This window comes from Uranotaenia lowii, chromosome 3 (genome assembly GCF_029784155.1).
Source record: "Uranotaenia lowii strain MFRU-FL chromosome 3, ASM2978415v1, whole genome shotgun sequence".
NCBI lineage: Eukaryota > Metazoa > Arthropoda > Insecta > Diptera > Culicidae > Uranotaenia > Uranotaenia lowii.
The window spans coordinates 147348918-147366495 of NC_073693.1; the positions used below are offsets into that span (position 1 = coordinate 147348918).

At 38.9% G+C, this 17578-nt stretch overlaps 4 protein-coding genes across 5 annotated transcripts in view; 2 read left to right on the forward strand and 2 right to left on the reverse strand.

Moving 5' to 3' along the window:
- LOC129757203 (uncharacterized) overlaps positions 1–17578 on the reverse strand; it is a 483998-nt gene that overhangs the window by 135225 nt on the left and 331195 nt on the right. The window lies entirely within an intron of this gene.
- LOC129757206 (uncharacterized) lies at positions 907–2399 on the forward strand. The gene is made up of 4 exons (XM_055754340.1): positions 907–1051; positions 1107–1827; positions 1886–2075; positions 2135–2399. The coding sequence occupies exons 1-4, from the start codon at positions 958–960 to the stop codon at positions 2375–2377; spliced, it is 1248 nt and encodes a 415-aa protein (XP_055610315.1). The 5' UTR covers positions 907–957; the 3' UTR covers positions 2378–2399.
- Positions 6595–10587, forward strand: LOC129752710 (uncharacterized). Its single transcript, XM_055748482.1, has one exon. The coding sequence runs from the start codon at positions 6595–6597 to the stop codon at positions 10585–10587; it is 3993 nt and encodes a 1330-aa protein (XP_055604457.1).
- LOC129757210 (uncharacterized) lies at positions 11182–11872 on the reverse strand. The gene is made up of 2 exons (XM_055754346.1): positions 11613–11872; positions 11182–11547 (listed from the first exon to the last, which is right to left on the reverse strand). Exons 1-2 carry the CDS (start codon positions 11645–11647, stop codon positions 11265–11267), a joined length of 318 nt encoding a protein of 105 aa, XP_055610321.1. The 5' UTR covers positions 11648–11872; the 3' UTR covers positions 11182–11264.

The following is a 17578-nucleotide window of genomic DNA, read 5'->3' on the forward strand; positions in this document are numbered from 1 at the left end:
TGATCGTAATGATGTCGAGTGTAAATATTGACTCTGATAGAATGAATGTTCCTATGGTCAAAGCAAACTAGAATGATCACCTACAAATCAAACTACAAAGTTAATACTCTGCCTTCAGGAGTTGAGCCCACCTCTACGAGTGACACTGCTGAGATAAGACATGACCTTCTCCACATAGGTTATCGCAAAAAAAGGGTATTTCGCAGTACGGGGGACACTTTAGGAGAAGAGTAACTCTTGATACTATGTGAGTCAGTCGAGTCTGTGTAGAGTGATAGATGGGTGGAAATGGCTGAGGGTGGAAATGTTAGCTCGGTGAGTTGAGAACTTTTCTAGGCGATAACCTGCTGAACAACACTTCTTTCCGGAAACGTTCTAAGTACGCTAAATCATTGTCTTCAAATCAAATTTTCCAGTCAGTTTTGTAGATATGCTAGAGTTACATCAAAGAATTTATGTATCCATTATCTTAAATAATTGCTGATCATATCATTTTATTTTTTAACGATGTTCATAGGTATGTTGTTATTGGAATAATTTTTATTTCTATACAGTTAAGTAATGTTCTACATTGCAAAACCCGTAATCCGGTTTTACGTAAGAAAGACGTTCAAAGTTTTATCTTCCAGACCCTTTTTTCACATCAATTTTCATTTATTTAATTTTCCGAGGAAAAGGTCAAACGTCAGTCAAAAGTAGTTTTCAATATTGAGTCATTAGTGCGAAATTGTGCTGTTGAACCAATCAATTATTTAGTGTCATCTGGTCAGTTGCTGCTGTCTTTCTCGTGGTGATGGTTGATCGGATGAATTATTTGTACGGACCTGCGGTAATTGCGTGATAGAAAACCTTATATTTTAAATATTTAAGGAGATGCAATTACTCTATTCGTCTTTATAATAAAGTCAATATTAAATATTGTCATCAGTAGAACTTGAAGTAGCCGCAGTTACAAAAATGGAGAAAATTTCAAAAATCGCAAAACTTTATCGGGAGTTCAATCTCGAATCCGACTATTTCTATATGTTGGATTCTACTATTGTTATCATGGGTAAATATTTTTGAAAAATTTTAATCATTGTTTTCTAGCTTTCGAACTCTTGCAGAGTATACACCACCGACAACAGGGAACCCCAAAACTCGGTTCTTCTGGGCGGTCATCAAAGTTATTCTGGTGATTCTGTTCGTGTGTTTCTCCTACGAAGAATATCTGGTCACGACCAGAATGTGGGAGAATATCGACAATTTTATATTCTTCACTGATCTTTACTGCATGGCGTTGATTTCGTTCATGCGAAGTGTGTTTTTTGCCTATCATGATCGCGAATTGGCGCAACTAAAGAGATATCTCAATTCCAAGGTCTGCAAACGGGACGATCCGCATGCTTTTGAGTTGCGCAAGAAATGCTACCAGAAGAATAATAAAATATTGCTGGTAGTCTTGTCCTGGACAATGTTCAACGCTTCGCTTTGGACTTTGAGTAATGTAGTGTTCAATATCGAGGTGTTTTGTTTCCCTTTTGCGCGAGAGCAACTTCCCCGAGGTTGGCTTCTGGCACTAGAAGTTTTGTACGGTACATTAATTGTGGTTTGGGCACAAACCTACTGGATGGGTATTACGAAGTATTCGCTGATTTTGAGCACCATGCACGATGAGTTGCAGGTCATAGTTTGGCAATTTGAAAGTCTGTTCGAAAAAGTTGCCTCAAAATATATTTTGGAAGCCCAAGAACTTTCACTGATGGATAACCGAATGAAGGATTCGTATTGGAAGGACTTGAGTGATGCCGTCACAGAAGCTGTTCATCATCACTCGGAGTTTATTAGGTAGGTACAAGAATAAAATACTTAATTTGACGCAATCAAATGTCTGTTTCTGTTCCAGATATTATGGTCTGTTGGCGGATATTTCAAGTGCAAATTTATTCATTCTGTTAACGGCGAGTACCATTCTTTTCACCATAAATCTGTTCATGTTTATGCTTACAATGGATTTTCAAGCCCTGGATTTGGGATGGGTATGTTTGGTCGAATCGTTCGTCTATACAATGTTGTATGAAGCGATTAGTCAGGAGGTAAAGTCAGAAAACTTCTCAATCGAAATAAATGTTAAACGAATCATTCTAAATTGCAGCACAATAGAATCGTTCATTTTGCCTACGGTGCCGATTGGTTGAGTTCCGTTAGCAGGACCAGCGAGCACCAGAAACGTTGCTACAATTCAATAAAGCAGAACATTTTGCTCCTTCAGCTACAAGTCAATGGGGGATTGGAAACTAAGGCCGGCGGAGCTATTTCGATGAGCCGTGAAACTTTCTACGAGCTGATGAAAATGGCTTACTCCATGTTGACGTTCTTGTTGCAACTAAAAGAATAAGTTTAGTGCAGGCGACTCTGAAGACAGTTTCATAAATAGAAGCCTTATCAGCTAAAACTTTTAAGCTCATGATGATATTAAGCTTCTCAAATTTTCTCAATAAGGAAAATCCCATTTCTAAAGGGCTTTATTCAACATACTAAGCTAATAGACACGTCAAACGCACTTAGAAATCTCCATCAAATTATTTTTTTCGAAAGTGATAGTTTGTAATTAGGAATTCTGTAATCTATGTTCTGTTTTTCAATAAATGTTATTCGCCGTTGCAAGAGCACAAAAAAAATCAGAGATTTAATGGCCGATTAACAAAATTATCATTAGTACAAAGCATCTCTTACTAATAGCTTATGTATGCATAAAACTTAAAAAAAAAAATCAAACGAATAGTCAGAAACCCGATATCGCATAATTTAATATCAACGCACTTGAGTGCATCATCAATGAATGCATTTTACGCCTCATTGTAGTAAACTCAATAGAGGAGGTCTATTGAACATTTCTCAAGCACACTTGATTACGGATTCGAATAAGAAAGAATATCATCATAAAACAGGAAAACAGGAAAATTTTTGAACATATGAGGACTATCTGGTGCTTTTTTTCATTTACGGCTAATCAGTCCGATTTATTTTTATAAACGACGTTTACTTTATTCCAACGTTTCGGTGCCTATTAACACCATCATAAGGGATCCTACAATGCACAGTGGTGCAAAACATCAATCTAGCTGTACGAAATTAATAGCCTCCAGGGATGAAGAGATAGATATTTGATGTCTTCAGCAACATTGTTCAGTTTTACATGGAGCATATTCTAGTACCAAAATTTTTGCCGAGGGGTCCACCGATAGCGAGATAAAAATGCTAACTTTCTTGTTTTTCAAGTTAGGGCTTTAATGTCTTCGACAAAGTTGTTTATCTGATCAAAATACATAAGTTTGTTGAATATGTCAAAATCCTATCACATCACCCTCAGGAGTTACAGTCAAAGTGAAAAAATTCTTGATGTTTTGGTGCCTCATCATAAACTAGTGTTAGTATTGAGAGTGTATAACAGTTAGGCATACGTCAAAAGTACCCATCCGAATGAGATCTAATCGAGCTTTCGGATGGATAGAAGCTCTGTTCACTGCTCGAACAGATGCGTTTTCCTCTCTCAAAACAACACTCAGATAAATTGTACATGTGTTGATAGGAAGAATAGGAAAGATTTTCATGTTTATATTAGTTTCTCCTATTCGCTTCTGAGGCTATTTATAGTAATAGAAAACACTTCAAACCAAACCACCGCCGTATTCACTTCGCTAATAAATTAGCCCCAAGTCCGAACAAAGTGGATTTTTAATCGTCGCGTTTCTACGGAAGTTCCGAAAGTGTTCCGGTGCCATAACATTTGGTCCTTCGAGCCGGATGACCGTCCGGAAGGTGGTTCCCGGAAAATTTCGGACTTAAGTTAAGTCGACAGCATAGACTGAAAAGTGAACCATTTTGGACTCGTGAAATCGCCATCGCATTTGAGCTCCAAAGAACTAAAGTGATTGTTGTCGGGAACAAATAAAAGTGCATCCTTTGAACATTGAATAGGCCATAGCTTGGCTTGGATGCAGTTGGTGCATTGTGCTAAGGAGTCAGCCATTTCGATTTGGAGGAACAAGGAGTGAACCCAGGACAATTAATTACAATTACCACCCGTGAAGCGGCGTACTTCACTTCAGCAACCAGCACCAGCAATCGACGCAGAATTTGCAAAGCAGTTGTAACCAGAATTAAGGAAGTATTTTGGCTTGATGCATGTGGCCAAACTGATGCTAAGAATTAATAAAGAATTGAATGTGAATTGATATTTCAGTTGCATGAAGTGTGTGCCCTGTCCGTTTTCAACATTGGTCTTGGTAATTCATTGGCATTTTTCACTTTGCTGTTCATATTGGTTGTGCCCACTCGCTGCTGTCAACATTGGGTGGTCTCGGAATTCGCGTCGCGAACGGATTAAACGTTGAGTCGATCTTAAGTAAGTGAATTTACTCAAAGTCGGAAGCACATTAAGGTGCAAAAAGTCAGTAGCACATTAAGGTGCATGTCAGAAGCACAAAAGGTGCAAGTCAGAATTGTTCAGTACTGGACGGAGTGGGTCCAAGGCATCTGAATTGAGTCAGAAATTAAGTTTGTCAGAAATCTTGTCTGAATTTGTCAGAAATATCGTCAGAAAATTAAGTTTTCAGAAATCTTGTCTGAATTCGTCAGAAATATTGTCAGAAATTAAAGTTTATCAGAAATTTTGTCTGAGTTTGTTTGGAATTGTCAGAAATAAGTCGATATCGTCTGAAATCGTCAAACATAAAGTCAGTAAACAATTTGCTTGGAAAATTGTTGGAAAATAAGCGTGTGTCAGAAACTTTAAGTCAGTTAAGAACTTGTCTGAAATTGCAAAGCTCAATTTGTCGGAAGTTTGAAGCCTGTGTCAGTCATCATCGTTTCTGTATTGGACGGATTGGGTCCAAGGTTGCCTGATTTCTCAGAAAGTTCAAATCGTTTCTCGGAATTTAAAAATCAACTCCTGAACGTCATCAATAAGTGAGCCATTTTAAGTGTTTGGTCAGAATTTCGTCAGTTTTGGACAGATTGGGTCCAAGGGTGTCAGATTGTTCAAAAATTGAAAATTATTTTCTACGCTTTCCCCAGTTTTGGGTTGAATCACTACTTTTTCAGCTCTTTTGAGAGAGTTTTTTGAATCTAAAGTAGAAGTTGGTATAATTTTCAACGAAAATGGCTAAAAACGTTCAGCTGAAGTCATTACAAAGGAGAGAGCGACAAATAGTGCTTCTAATGGATAGTGTAGAACGATTTGTGCAAAACTACGAAGCAGAACGTGATGAGTGTCAGATTGCTTCAAGGCTTGAAGCCTTGGAGCCTGTGTTTGGTGAATTTCACGAAGTGAGAAGCAAAATTGAGATGATAGTGTTTGAAAGTGAAGAGAAGAAAGACAAGGAGCTCTACGGCGAGGCAAAAGAAGAAGCTGGATTCCAGCGGGAAGAAGAAAACGACAAGATACTGCTTAGCTTTGAAGATCGTTTCTTCCAGCTAAAGGGTGCGCTTTCGAAGTTGCAGAGCATCCGGCATCAACCTGTAAGCTTGAGCGAGTCTTCTCACAATCATGAGCGTGTGTCCATGGGATCAAGAGTGAAGCTGCCAGAGATTCGATTGCCCAGTTTTGGTGGAAAGCTTCGCGATTGGGTTTCGTTCCGCGATAGCTTCCAGAGCCTAATCCACAACAACGAGCAACTCGCACCCATGGAGAAGTTTACCTATCTGAGGTCAGCTCTCTCCGGCGATGCACTGAAGGAGATACTCTCTATTGAGCTGTCAGATGCTAATTACATCATAGCTTGGGACATTCTGACAGAGCGGTATGAGAACAAAAACCTCATCGTGAAGGCATACTTAGACGGATTGTTTTCGTTGGAATCGATCAGAAAAGAAGGTTATGAGAGCATCAACTACCTTATAACTGAGTTTGAGAAAAACCTAATGATGCTGCAGAAGGTTGGCGAAGACACCGATGGTTGGAGCACCATACTAGCGCATATGCTCTACACCAGGCTAGACTCTGTCACTCTGAGAAATTGGGAAACTCATCACAACAGCACCGAAGTGCCAAAATACGAGGACATGAGGAAGTTCCTACGCAACTACTGTTCCGTTCTGCAGTCAGTAGCTCCTGCCAAAGAACCCCGCTCCAATATCGCCGATCACAAGCAGCCTAGAGGTCAGTCAGTATGCCATACAGCGTTTAAGTCACCCAATCGATGTCCATTTTGTAACGAACCATGGCATTCGCCCTTCCACTGCCAAAGATTCCTTCGAATGAAAATTGCAGAACGCCTTGAAGCCGCCAATCGAAGTAGAGTCTGCCGAAATTGTCTGCAGCCTGGACATTTCGCATCGAATTGCAATCGTAGCAGTTGTCGGTTGTGTCAACAAAGGCATCACACTATGCTGCATGCTACGCGATCCTCCGTTCAAAATCCGTCGATTTCGAGACCCAGTCAACAGTCAAATGCACAACCTATTACCCAAAGAAGCACCCAAGTTTATGCACAGCAAACTCACCAACAGCAAAGACAACACGCCAGACCAATAGTTACGGAACACCCACACACTCAAACACACAATGCAACACACAATTCACACAACACAACCACACAATTCAATTCACCCATGCCAAGCACAAGCCAAAATTATGTCGCACTTCCTGCTAAACCTACAGCGAATATTCTGCTTTCTACCGCACTTATCAAGATTAAGGACCGTCACGGTAATGCTCTGATTGCTAGAGCTTTGTTGGATTCCTGCTCGCAACATTGCCTCATGGCTCGAGAGTTTTCGAGAAAGCTGAAGTTCAAAGAATCGCCAACGTTTTTGTCAGTCCAGGGTATCGGTTCGTCTCAGTCAGTTTCGACAAAGAGCATAAGTGCTGAAGTTGGTCCACGATCGCCGAAAATCTCTGAATTCCAAGAAACTATGGAGTTTTTCGTGTTGCCAAAACTTACCCTTCAACTACCTCCGACATCGTTTGATCCCTCGTTTATGTCGCTTCCCGATTCCGCTTTGCTAGCTGATCCCTACTTCCACGAATCAAAGCGAATCGACATCATAATCGGTGCCGAATATTATTTGGACTTGTTGAAGGATGAACGTAAGAAAATGTCGAAAAACGATCCCACGCTTCAGAATACAGTTTTTGGTTGGATTGTGTCAGGTCGAGTGGTAGAAGCTCCTTCAGATGTGTCGCATACCTTAGTCTGTTCTACAAGCGACTTACAAAAGCAGCTCACGAGATTCTGGGAGCTAGAAACATGTCGTGTCGCTAGCACTCATTCCATTGAGGAGTCGATGTGCGAGAGGATTTTTAAGCAAACCACAATGAGAGATGAAGCAGGACGTTTTGTTGTTACCCTACCGAAGAAAGAGTCAGTTTTGTGTCAGTTAGGCGATTCGATGCACTCAGCTACTAAACGTTTTCTAGCATTGGAAAGGCGTCTGGATGCTAATCCAGAGTTGAAGAAGGAGTATGCAGCTTTCATCCACGAATATCTCGATCTTGGTCATATGAAAGAGATTTTAGAAAGCGCTGAACAAGAACGAAGTTATTACATGCCTCACCATGCTGTCCTGAAGCCCGACAGTACCACTACTAAGTTAAGAGTCGTTTTCGACGCGTCTTGTCGAACATCAACCGGAATTTCGCTCAACGATGCGTTAATGGTCGGACCTGTGGTACAAGATGAACTGGTGGACATCATTCTGCGATTCCGGCTTCATCGATATGCCGTCGTTGCAGATGTAGCTAAAATGTATCGAATGGTTAGAGTTCAAGAGTCAGATCAACCTCTTCAGAGAATCCTATGGCGTGATTCTAGTGATGATTTCATACGTATTTTCCAACTTACAACCGTGACGTATGGTACATCATCAGCACCGTATTTAGCGACAAGATGTTTGCAAGAGTTGGCTAATCAAGAAGCCGAAAATTGTCCGATTGCGTCAGAAGTGCTTAAGAAATCATTTTACGTTGATGATATGCTCGCAGGAGTTGGGTCTGTTGAAGAAGGCAAGCTTCTTGTGAGAGAAATGATGAAGGTTATGAAGTCAGCTGGAATGTCATTACGAAAGTATGTGTCGAATGAGTCAGAAATCCTTGAAGAAGTGTCAGTTGATCTTCGAGAAGAAAGATCAGTGTTAGAACTTGATTCCTCCCAATCTACAGTTAAGACACTAGGCCTGAAGTGGCAGCCTAGCTCAGATGAATTTCAGTTCAGCACCATTAAGTGGGATGAAGCGTCAGTAATAACCAAGAGAAAGGTTTTGTCAGATGTTGCAAGATTGTTTGATCCCCTGGGTCTAGTCGGACCAGTCGTGGTCCAAGCCAAGATATTTGTTCAGCAGTTGTGGAAATTACAGTGCGATTGGGATGATAAGCTTACCGATGATCTCTCAGAGCAATGGAGAGAGTTCCGCAGAAATTTTGTCAGTCTAGATAGTTTGTCAGTTCCTAGATGGGTCGGTTTATCTGTCAGTACTCAGTCAGTTGAAATACATGGTTTTTGCGATGCGTCAGAGAAGGCGTATGGAGCATGTATTTACATAAGGTCAGTCGATCAGAATGGGTCAGTTTTAGTCCGTCTTTTAACGTCAAAATCCCGAGTTGCTCCTCTTGAGAACTTGAAGCAGAAGAAAAAGAAGCAATCTATGCCCCGTTTGGAGCTTTCTTCCGCCCTTACACTTGCGCATTTGTACGAGAAAGTTCAGAGTAGCATCAAGTTGACGTCAGCGAAATCGTATTTTTGGACGGACTCCATGATAGTGAAGTGTTGGCTAGCATCTCCACCTTCTCGATGGAAGGAGTTCGTAGCTAATCGTGTGTCTGAGATCCAACACATCACCGATGGAGGATACTGGAATCACGTGGCTGGAATTGAGAACCCTGCCGATCTCATTTCACGAGGAACGACGGCAGCACAACTGCAATACCAAACGATATGGTTTCAAGGTCCAACCTGGCTTCAACTTGATGAGCAACATTGGCCAAAGAACGAGCAGAGCCAGGAGGAAAACGTAGACGTTACGATGTTGGAAGAGAAACCAGCTACTACTGCAACAGCTCACACGAGCGAGCACAACGAGATTTTTGGTTTAAAATCCTCTTTCACCGAACTTGTTCGTCTTGTAGCTTGGATGCAACGTTGTCGGTTCAATTCGCAAAAACTGAACAGGGAAAGTCGCAAGAGTGGTCCTCTGAAGGTTACCGAGTTAGATGAATCGCTTAAGACACTCGTGCGCATAGCTCAGCAAGAAGGTTTTGCCAAAGAATATGCCGACTTGTTGAACAATCGTCCAATTTCAAATTCATCTAAAATAGCATCCTTAAATCCTGTAATGGTAGATGGTTTGATTCGAGTGGGAGGTCGACTACGCAACGCTGCAATCCACGAATCTCGAAAGCATCCGTATATTCTCGATCATCAACATCCTTTCACGATGACTGTGATGATATACTACCACCAAAACCTGCTGCACGCTGGTCAACAGCTGTTGATAGCATCTGTTCGAGAACGATTCTGGCCAACGAACATTGGAACGCTTGCTCGAGCAGTATTATTCAAATGTGTGGCATGCTTTCGCGTTAAGCCGAAAATTCAAGAGCAACTTATGGCGGATTTACCCCAGCACAGAGTCACACAATGTCCAGTCTTCCAAAAGGTCGGAGTGGATTACTGTGGACCTTTTCTCATCACCTACCCTCAGCGCAAGGCTCGACCTATTAAGGTATTCGTCGCAATATACGTGTGCCTAGTAACTAAAGCGGTTCACTTAGAAATAGCATCAGATCTTTCCACCCAAGCATTCTTGGCTACGTTCCAACGATTCTGTGGTCGTCGAAGCGCTCCAAGCTTAGTGATGTGCGATAACGCAAAGAATTTTGTAGGCGCAAAAAGAGCACTTGACGAAGTACATCAGCTATTTATCAGCAAATCGTTCAAGAATTCTGTAATTAATCATGCTGCAGATCAAGGAATTGACTTTCAGTTCATTCCTGCCCGTTCTCCGAACTTTGGTGGCCTGTGGGAATCTGCTGTGAAGTCATTCAAGACCTTGCTGAAAAGAACGGTCGGTTCACGTTCGCTGAATCATGAAGAATTTCAAACGATCATCATAAGAATTGAAGCAGCTTTAAATTCTCGCCCCCTAACAGCCTTAAGTAATGACCCTGATGATTTTGAGCCACTTACTCCCGGTCATTTCTTGGTGCAAAAACCAATGGCCGCACCTCCCGAACATGACTGGAACGAAGTCCCAGAAAACCGGTTAAATGTGTGGCAAAGAATGCAGCAGATATCACAAACATTGTGGAAAAAATGGTCGACTTTGTATCTCTCAGATCTCCACAATCGTACCAAGTGGTCTAGGCAGAAAGAAAATCTCAAAGTTGGGATGATGGTCGTCCTAAAGGAAGATAACCTCCCACCGCTTAAATGGCCAATCGCTCGAATTAAGGAAATTCACCCTGGACCAGATGGCAACGTTCGAGTCGTTTCTGTGCGTACACAGTTTGGTATTTATGATCGAGCAATATCTAAAATATGTGTGCTACCTATCAACGACAACTTTGAAGTAACCGATGATCCAGTTATGGATCCCAACAAGAACTAATACAAGTTCCTTAAGCAATTTCCAACGCGCTGGACTAATTCCTCATAAGTTAAGTTCAAAAATCTCTACGTAAGCTCAATCCTCACTTAATAAAGTCAGTTTAAAGAAACAAGCCTCATCAAGTTAAGTTAAGCCCTTCTTAAGAAAGAACACAAGCCTTGAACAATCAGTTGAATTGTACAAACCATATCAGATTAAGATTCCAAAACCATTCCTCAAATTTGCATGACAGCATGAAACGTCCGATGAAATGAAGTAGTATGTTGTGTCCGCATGAGTATGAATTAATCGTTTCAAAATGATCGTCTGTTCAACAAGGACAAGTTTACACCTCATCCAAACCCCAACCATACGCTGCCAGACTGCAGTGTCCTTCAAGAGCTCTATGGACAAAGGCATCATGAAGGATGTCTTCATTAAGTTCAACTCAGCATGATGATGGAAGAGTCATCCCAACGGTTCTCCAGCTGGAGAAAATAATACGCAACTGCAAGTTCTACGTTTGGCCATCCTTTATTAGCTCAACCTTTTAATGAGTTAATGCAGTCGCAAGTCTCGACCGGAATGTCATCAGCTGCCAAGGAGGCATGTGCGGGGGCCCAGCGCCTCCGCATCCAGGGAAGTCATGATTTCTAAAGACTGTTTCCAAATAATCAGCACTTTCCCCCGCATTCAGGTCATTCCATCGATCGAACGTTGGATCGAATAACTCCACCGGCAAGGCACCGCAAGGGTTCGTTTCGGCAATTCGGTTGCATTCCGCGGTTCAGGTCACACGAGTCAATCAGCCAATCCAGCAGAACCACGTACATCCTGTGAGCCACACTACATACCACCGAGCGGGTTATGGTCAACGAGGCGATTTGGTCCGTTCCATGGTACACCAGAAGCTGACCGAGGTTCAGCGCACACTGGACACTAGAGCTGCGTTCACGACGACCCTCCAGCATCAAATCGAATCTGTTGTCGTGAGAAGGAATTCATTCAGTCTTCCACGATCGCGATGAATTGAATCGAAAACCTACCTGGACAGCTCCTGCTGTTCAATTCTGGGCAACATCAAAACCGTCGTATAGGCCACCGTCGATTCCAGTCACACGGGTTGCGAAGTGATCGCAGGTTCGTCATCGATGGTCTCCGTTCCAGCAAACCAGGTGAAATGCTGCCATCCCGAAAACTACCGCCAACCATCTGAGAACTGCAAAAGAAAAAAAAATTACTCTACGACATCATCCTGCAAAACAAATTTGATTCCAATGCACAACAATCGCACTGATTTCTCACTGGAAATTCGTCCCGATGATGGTTTTATCACTCCGTTTGTGCAGCATAACAGCAGCAGCGAAACTAACACCGATAGGTCCCGAAAAACCGAAAATTTGGTCCGCTCAGCAGCTCCAGCCAGGTGGTCCAACAGCATCCAGTCAACACACTAGTCCTATAAGAAAAAGTGAAACGAAACTAGAATAGTATAGTAAGAAATGTAATCAAAACAAAAGTGATAATTACCAGGTAGATCAGGTTTTGAATGTGTTGAAATTATAAGACAGAATTTCAAGGCGGGCGGCAATGTTTTGGTGCCTCATCATAAACTAGTGTTAGTATTGAGAGTGTATAACAGTTAGGCATACGTCAAAAGTACCCATCCGAATGTGATCTAATCGAGCTTTCGGATGGATAGAAGCTCTGTTCACTGCTCGAACAGATGCGTTTTCCTCTCTCAAAACAACACTCAGATAAATTGTACATGTGTTGATAGGAAGAATAGGAAAGATTTTCATGTTTATATTAGTTTCTCCTATTCGCTTCTGAGGCTATTTATAGTAATAGAAAACACTTCAAACCAAACCGCCGCCGTATTCACTTCGCTAATAAATTAGCCCCAAATCGTGCCGAGAATAAAGTGTCGTTTCTAAGTCCGAACAAAGTGGATTTTTAATCGTCGCGTTTCTACGGAAGTTCCGAAAGTGTTCCGGTGCCATAACACTTGAAAAAACAGTTTTTTGAACCTGACACGTTGTAGATTGGATAAAATGGTTCGCTGTCTTTGAAACAAAGTTGTAACAAGCCACGATCTACATTTGTCTCATACATTATGATGGGTTTAGAAGTTGCTGAAACTCTATAGAAAGCATTTAGTGTATTTTATTGGCAATTTTGGAAGGCTCGTCCATCGAAAAGTGCACATTTTCGCAACACCCCCTTTTTTGAGATTATTTTTTATGACAAGCGGAACCATTTCCATTTGAAATTGGAGCGGAAATCGGTGGAACTAGTAGAGATTTGAATGATTGAAAATACACATTTTTTGTAAAAATTACCTATTTTACTTATAGAAAAAATGTTAAAATATTTAATTGATTTATAAAATGTTGCAGTTTTCTTTGATATATTTTGTTTGATTGAAAGGCATTTAAATTCGATTAAAACTTATGACTATGACTCAACGAAAAGACAAAAGCGAATTTCTTGTAAGATTGGTTACTTGGATACAGTTACTTGGAACCAGTTGAAGCAGTTATATTGTAATGGCAAAATTCTATTATTCAAATACTAATTTAGTGTTCTACCAAATTTAACAGATAAGTTCCATTCATTTTTTTGAGGTTTAAATGATTTGAAAAATCGAATTTAAATGTCTTTTAATAAAACAAAGTATAGCTAGCTGACCCGGTGTGCATTGCTACACCTTGCAAAAATAAATGTAATTTGTAAAAATTTATTCAAATTAACATTTTTGTAAGCATTTGTTTTTTAAATCAAATTTCATCATGGTTTAGAACCAACAACTTTGAAATGAGAGCTGCAGCTGGAGTTCCGAATTGCAATTCAAAGATGCTATATATTATTTACTGAAGCTTGATCTCTAAACTTGTTTTTCAAGCTTTGATATATTACTCTATTTTTAAAGCTTCATAATTAATCAAAAAATGTCAATATTTAGGGATTTTCCACCTTTTTCCCAAAGTGGGAAGTAACGAACTTCCATAAAAACATTTGTCACATCTATTTTTGAGGTATGCCAAATATCCGTACACAAAAAGATGCTCTTTTGAAATATGGTCCCTTCTTTGAAAAGCTCTTTATCTCAAACTTACATGGGAGCTCCCCCATCTTTTCCAATTTTGTCCCCACTGCTTGAAGAAGGTAGGCTGATTTACCCGGCTCGAGTTTACAAAAAATTCTAGTTGAAAGAAAAAGACTCGCATATTGGATTTTATTGCATATTGAACTTTATAGAGATAGAATTTAGAAAACCGATCATTAGCGTGAATCGGGGCAGTTTTTTGAGTATATTCCTAATATTCTGTACTATGAGCACTTCCAACTCCTGACTACCTTAAGATGATGTATTTTTTGGAGTTAAAAAATAAGCTATCGAAATTTGAAACAAAAAACGATGAAAAGGATTTTTAATAAACACCTTCAAACAGCTTTTTTCACCATCCTCGCCCTTCGAAGCAGTTTGAATATCTATCCTTTTTGCGCCAAAAAAATGTTAAAAAAATGTTTCGCCATATGCCAAAATCGTGGACATGAGACATTATAGCTTGAAGTTTTCCCAAACAACACTTATCATGGTATGAAAATTATCGATTTTATACAGTGCAAATTTTTTTTAAACAGCTTATTAAAGCAAAAAATATCAGTTGCATCACTAAATAATTTCTCCGCGTTTATTATGTCTCTTTGAAAATCAAATGTATAAAAAAGTTCGCAAAAACTAATTTCTAAATTAACATTTGTCCCGTATATTGGGGCAAGTGTAAATGCAAAGCTTATTTTCAGATGCGCCAGAGTAATGGCTTCAAAATGGATTTAATACGTATATCTGTTTGTTTGTTTTATCAAGTTTCATTTATATATCTGCAGTATTCCAACAGAATAAATGTATGTTTGTTATTCCACTTTTAACGAATGCTGTTCAAAGCAAATGACCTTCATTTACAAAGACATTTGAGAATTTTAAATATTCGCTTCAGTTTCAACATTCGGAATACCCCTTCTGGTCTTTTCAACATATTGAATCATTTTGAAGATGAATTTCTTAAAAGTTCGACGTTTGCCCTTGCCCCACCGTGTTAGTTGACAGGAGGGAATATTGTTTTGAACACTCATAAAAATGTTGCTTTCAGTTGAATATCACTTCTAAAGTCTCACATTTCAAAAAAGAAGCGGATCAAAAGTCTTTTTTATGCAGCCATGTAACACAAAAACACTTTTCATATTAAGTACGTACTTGAATTGGTATGTAAGCAAAAAGTACGATGTTTTTTTCAGAATTATTCAAAATAAAAAACTCATATTTTCATTTTGAAATTCGTTTCAGTTGTGTATTTGGGCCGAAGTAATAATTTTTAGAAGAAAACATATTTTTTATTTTTTTTTGCAACAGAGAAAAGTTGAACGATTGAACATGCTCTAGTGTTCCTTGTATGAAATTTCTTTCGGAAAATGAATTCCCTCACTTTTGGTCAATAAAAATCAGTTTATTTCACTGATACCTTTCACTTATGAACACGTCAGTCCTATCTTATCTAATTTTAAGAAAAGGCTCTTGATCAGTTCATGTGTCGGATCGGATTTTTTGATCTTATTTTTCAGTGAAGTACATTTTTAAATGTTCAACAAAATGTTTCCGATGTACCTCTGTTAAAAACATCTTATTTATATTTCTGTGTTCAATGTGATTCAAAAATAACCTTGTATTCAAAATGGGTTAAAAAATTGTACGTAAATTCTTTACTCTCAGTATTTTTTTTTTTTTTTCAATTGTTCGCAAAGTGTCATACCATTATTTCATTAGCATCAGAACTAAATTTATAATTTTTAGACAACAAATGCTATATGGAAAACAAATATAGAAGTACAGTGAGCATTCTATACAAGCAACTAATCTGAACCAATTTTTCCAAAAAAGTTTCTTATGTAGAAAAAGTTGCTTATATAGAAAAAGGAGTATAAATTTTAAGAAAAATCAGTTTTGTGATTTATAGATAAATAAGCAGTTTAATATTTTATTACATAGTTAAAATAATATTAATTAGTTCTTTTAAGAACTGCTTTTTCTCGAATTCGTCACAAAAACAAGATCTCATTGCTTGTAAGGTTATTCTCCTATGCCTATTCTACCGCGGTGTTGCAGGAATCTATCACATTATCGATGCTGATTCTGCTCTCTTCTGCTGTCCCATGACGATGGCATTATCGACTAATAAAATTGCTTTTACTGGTAAGCCTTTAGCTTCTAACTGACGAGAAACTTCAGGGATGAATAAATCGTTGTACGACTTCTTAAAAAGCGCAGAAGTTTACCAAGGATTTTTGGATGATTTGTAATACAGTGGTAAATTTACATTTTTAAAATACCGAGGATTTTTAGATTTCTAATCATTATCAAATCGCGTTTATGCGTCCAAGTTGCATTTATACAAGGCATAATGGTGACCTTCATGGATTTCCGTCCTACAGCAGTTTTTTCAAAAACGGTAGCGTTTGTTTTCTTGTGCAAACCTTTGTAAACCAGACTGGTTTCGTTACAATTGTAGATCTGTTCCGTAAAAAACCCATTTTCGGCAATGATCTTTTTGATATCGCTTGTAAATGTAGCAGCACTCTCAGCATTGCAGGAAAGTTTTTCACCGGAAACCGTCAAAATTAAGAATTGCCGTGGCGTTTTTTAAATTTATCAAGCCAGCCACCTCTGGTTGAAAATTCTTCATGTCCATTGAGTGACCTTTTTAAATCTAGTGCTTTAACTTTGAGCATCTCGTTTGAAACCAATTCGTTTGCTTCTCTCCGTAGTAAAAACCATGCGTATAGTTTATCATCAAGATCAGGATTTTTTAATGGCTTCATTCGCTTGATTTTTTTTTATTAACATACAGTTGCGTTCAAAAAAGAATAAAATCGCGTGAAGCTGCGCACCCACTTTCAACTTTGACAAGCTGCCATTTTTCTCTCGGTTGATATTTTTTCATGAAAATTTCACAAAATCTAGTTCAACTATTCAGCTAGCACTCTACGAAATTTTAAGCATTTTAAATTAGGGGAAACAAAGATAGAGCTATTTCCGTAAAAAATGGAAATTTGGAAATGCTTCACTGAACTTGCTATATCTTCGGCAATTTTCATTGAAAAATTTTGAAATTTGTTCCAAAGATGTAAAAATGGTTCCGGGTAGAAAATCAGGTTCATTGTCGCCCAACATACGATTTCATTCTTTTTTGGACGGATGTTTGTATGGAAAGCATCGTAATTCATATATTCTAGGGTTTTTCTTTCACAAACAAAATTAATCCCAAAGAAGGTTGTGAATTGATAGGAACTTCATTCCTGCTTTGTTTAGAAATAGAAATTGTTCCAACAGAGCTGGTATTGAATCACAAGAGCGAATAGAATACTCGCTTTAATTGTGTATCAAATTTGTTTATCGGAATAATTAACGAATCATTTCTGAAACTCTTTTCTTCTTATTTTGAACTCTGTTGATACATTTTTTCTTCCGAAACAAAGCACGAATGAAGTTTTTATCAATTTACAACAGTCTTTGTGATAAATTTTTATTTTGTGAAAGAAATAACCAAGAATACATTGATTACGATGTTTTCCATACAAACATCTGTCCAAAAATGAATGAAATCGTATGTTGGGCGATAATGAACCTGATTTTCTACCCGGCACTATTTTTGATCTCGTTCATGGATTTTGACGAAACTTGTCAAAGTTGGAAGTGGGTGCGCAGCTTCACGCGATTTCATTCTTTTTTGAACGCAACTGTACGTTTTTGAGGCTAATTCTTCCACGTTATCTTTATTATTTTTTATCCTCGTTAAAGTCGACTTATGGATGTTGTAGCTTCTGCAGATCTCTGTCGGTGTCTTGCCATCTTGGAGTTCATTTAAAATTAATAATTTCGTTTTCAAAGAAATTGATACTCTGCCTTTCTTCTCCAATTTTACGGAAGAATGAAATTTAAAATGAAAAATAA

Coding starts and splice junctions, on each gene's coding strand:
- LOC129752710 (XM_055748482.1), top strand. CDS start 6,595: ATGCCAAGCACAAGCCAAAATTATGTCGCACTTCCTGCTAAACCTACA.
- LOC129757206 (XM_055754340.1), top strand. CDS start 958: ATGGAGAAAATTTCAAAAATCGCAAAACTTTATCGGGAGTTCAATCTC. Junction 1,828..1,885: donor CATCACTCGGAGTTTATTAG/GTAGGTACAAGA, acceptor TTTCTGTTCCAG/ATATTATGGTCTGTTGGCGG. Junction 2,076..2,134: donor ATGAAGCGATTAGTCAGGAG/GTAAAGTCAGAA, acceptor TCTAAATTGCAG/CACAATAGAATCGTTCATTT.
- LOC129757210 (XM_055754346.1), bottom strand. CDS start 11,647: ATGTTGCCCAGAATTGAACAGCAGGAGCTGTCCAG. Junction 11,548..11,612: donor GAACAGCAGGAGCTGTCCAG/GTAGGTTTTCGA, acceptor TCACGACAACAG/ATTCGATTTGATGCTGGAGG.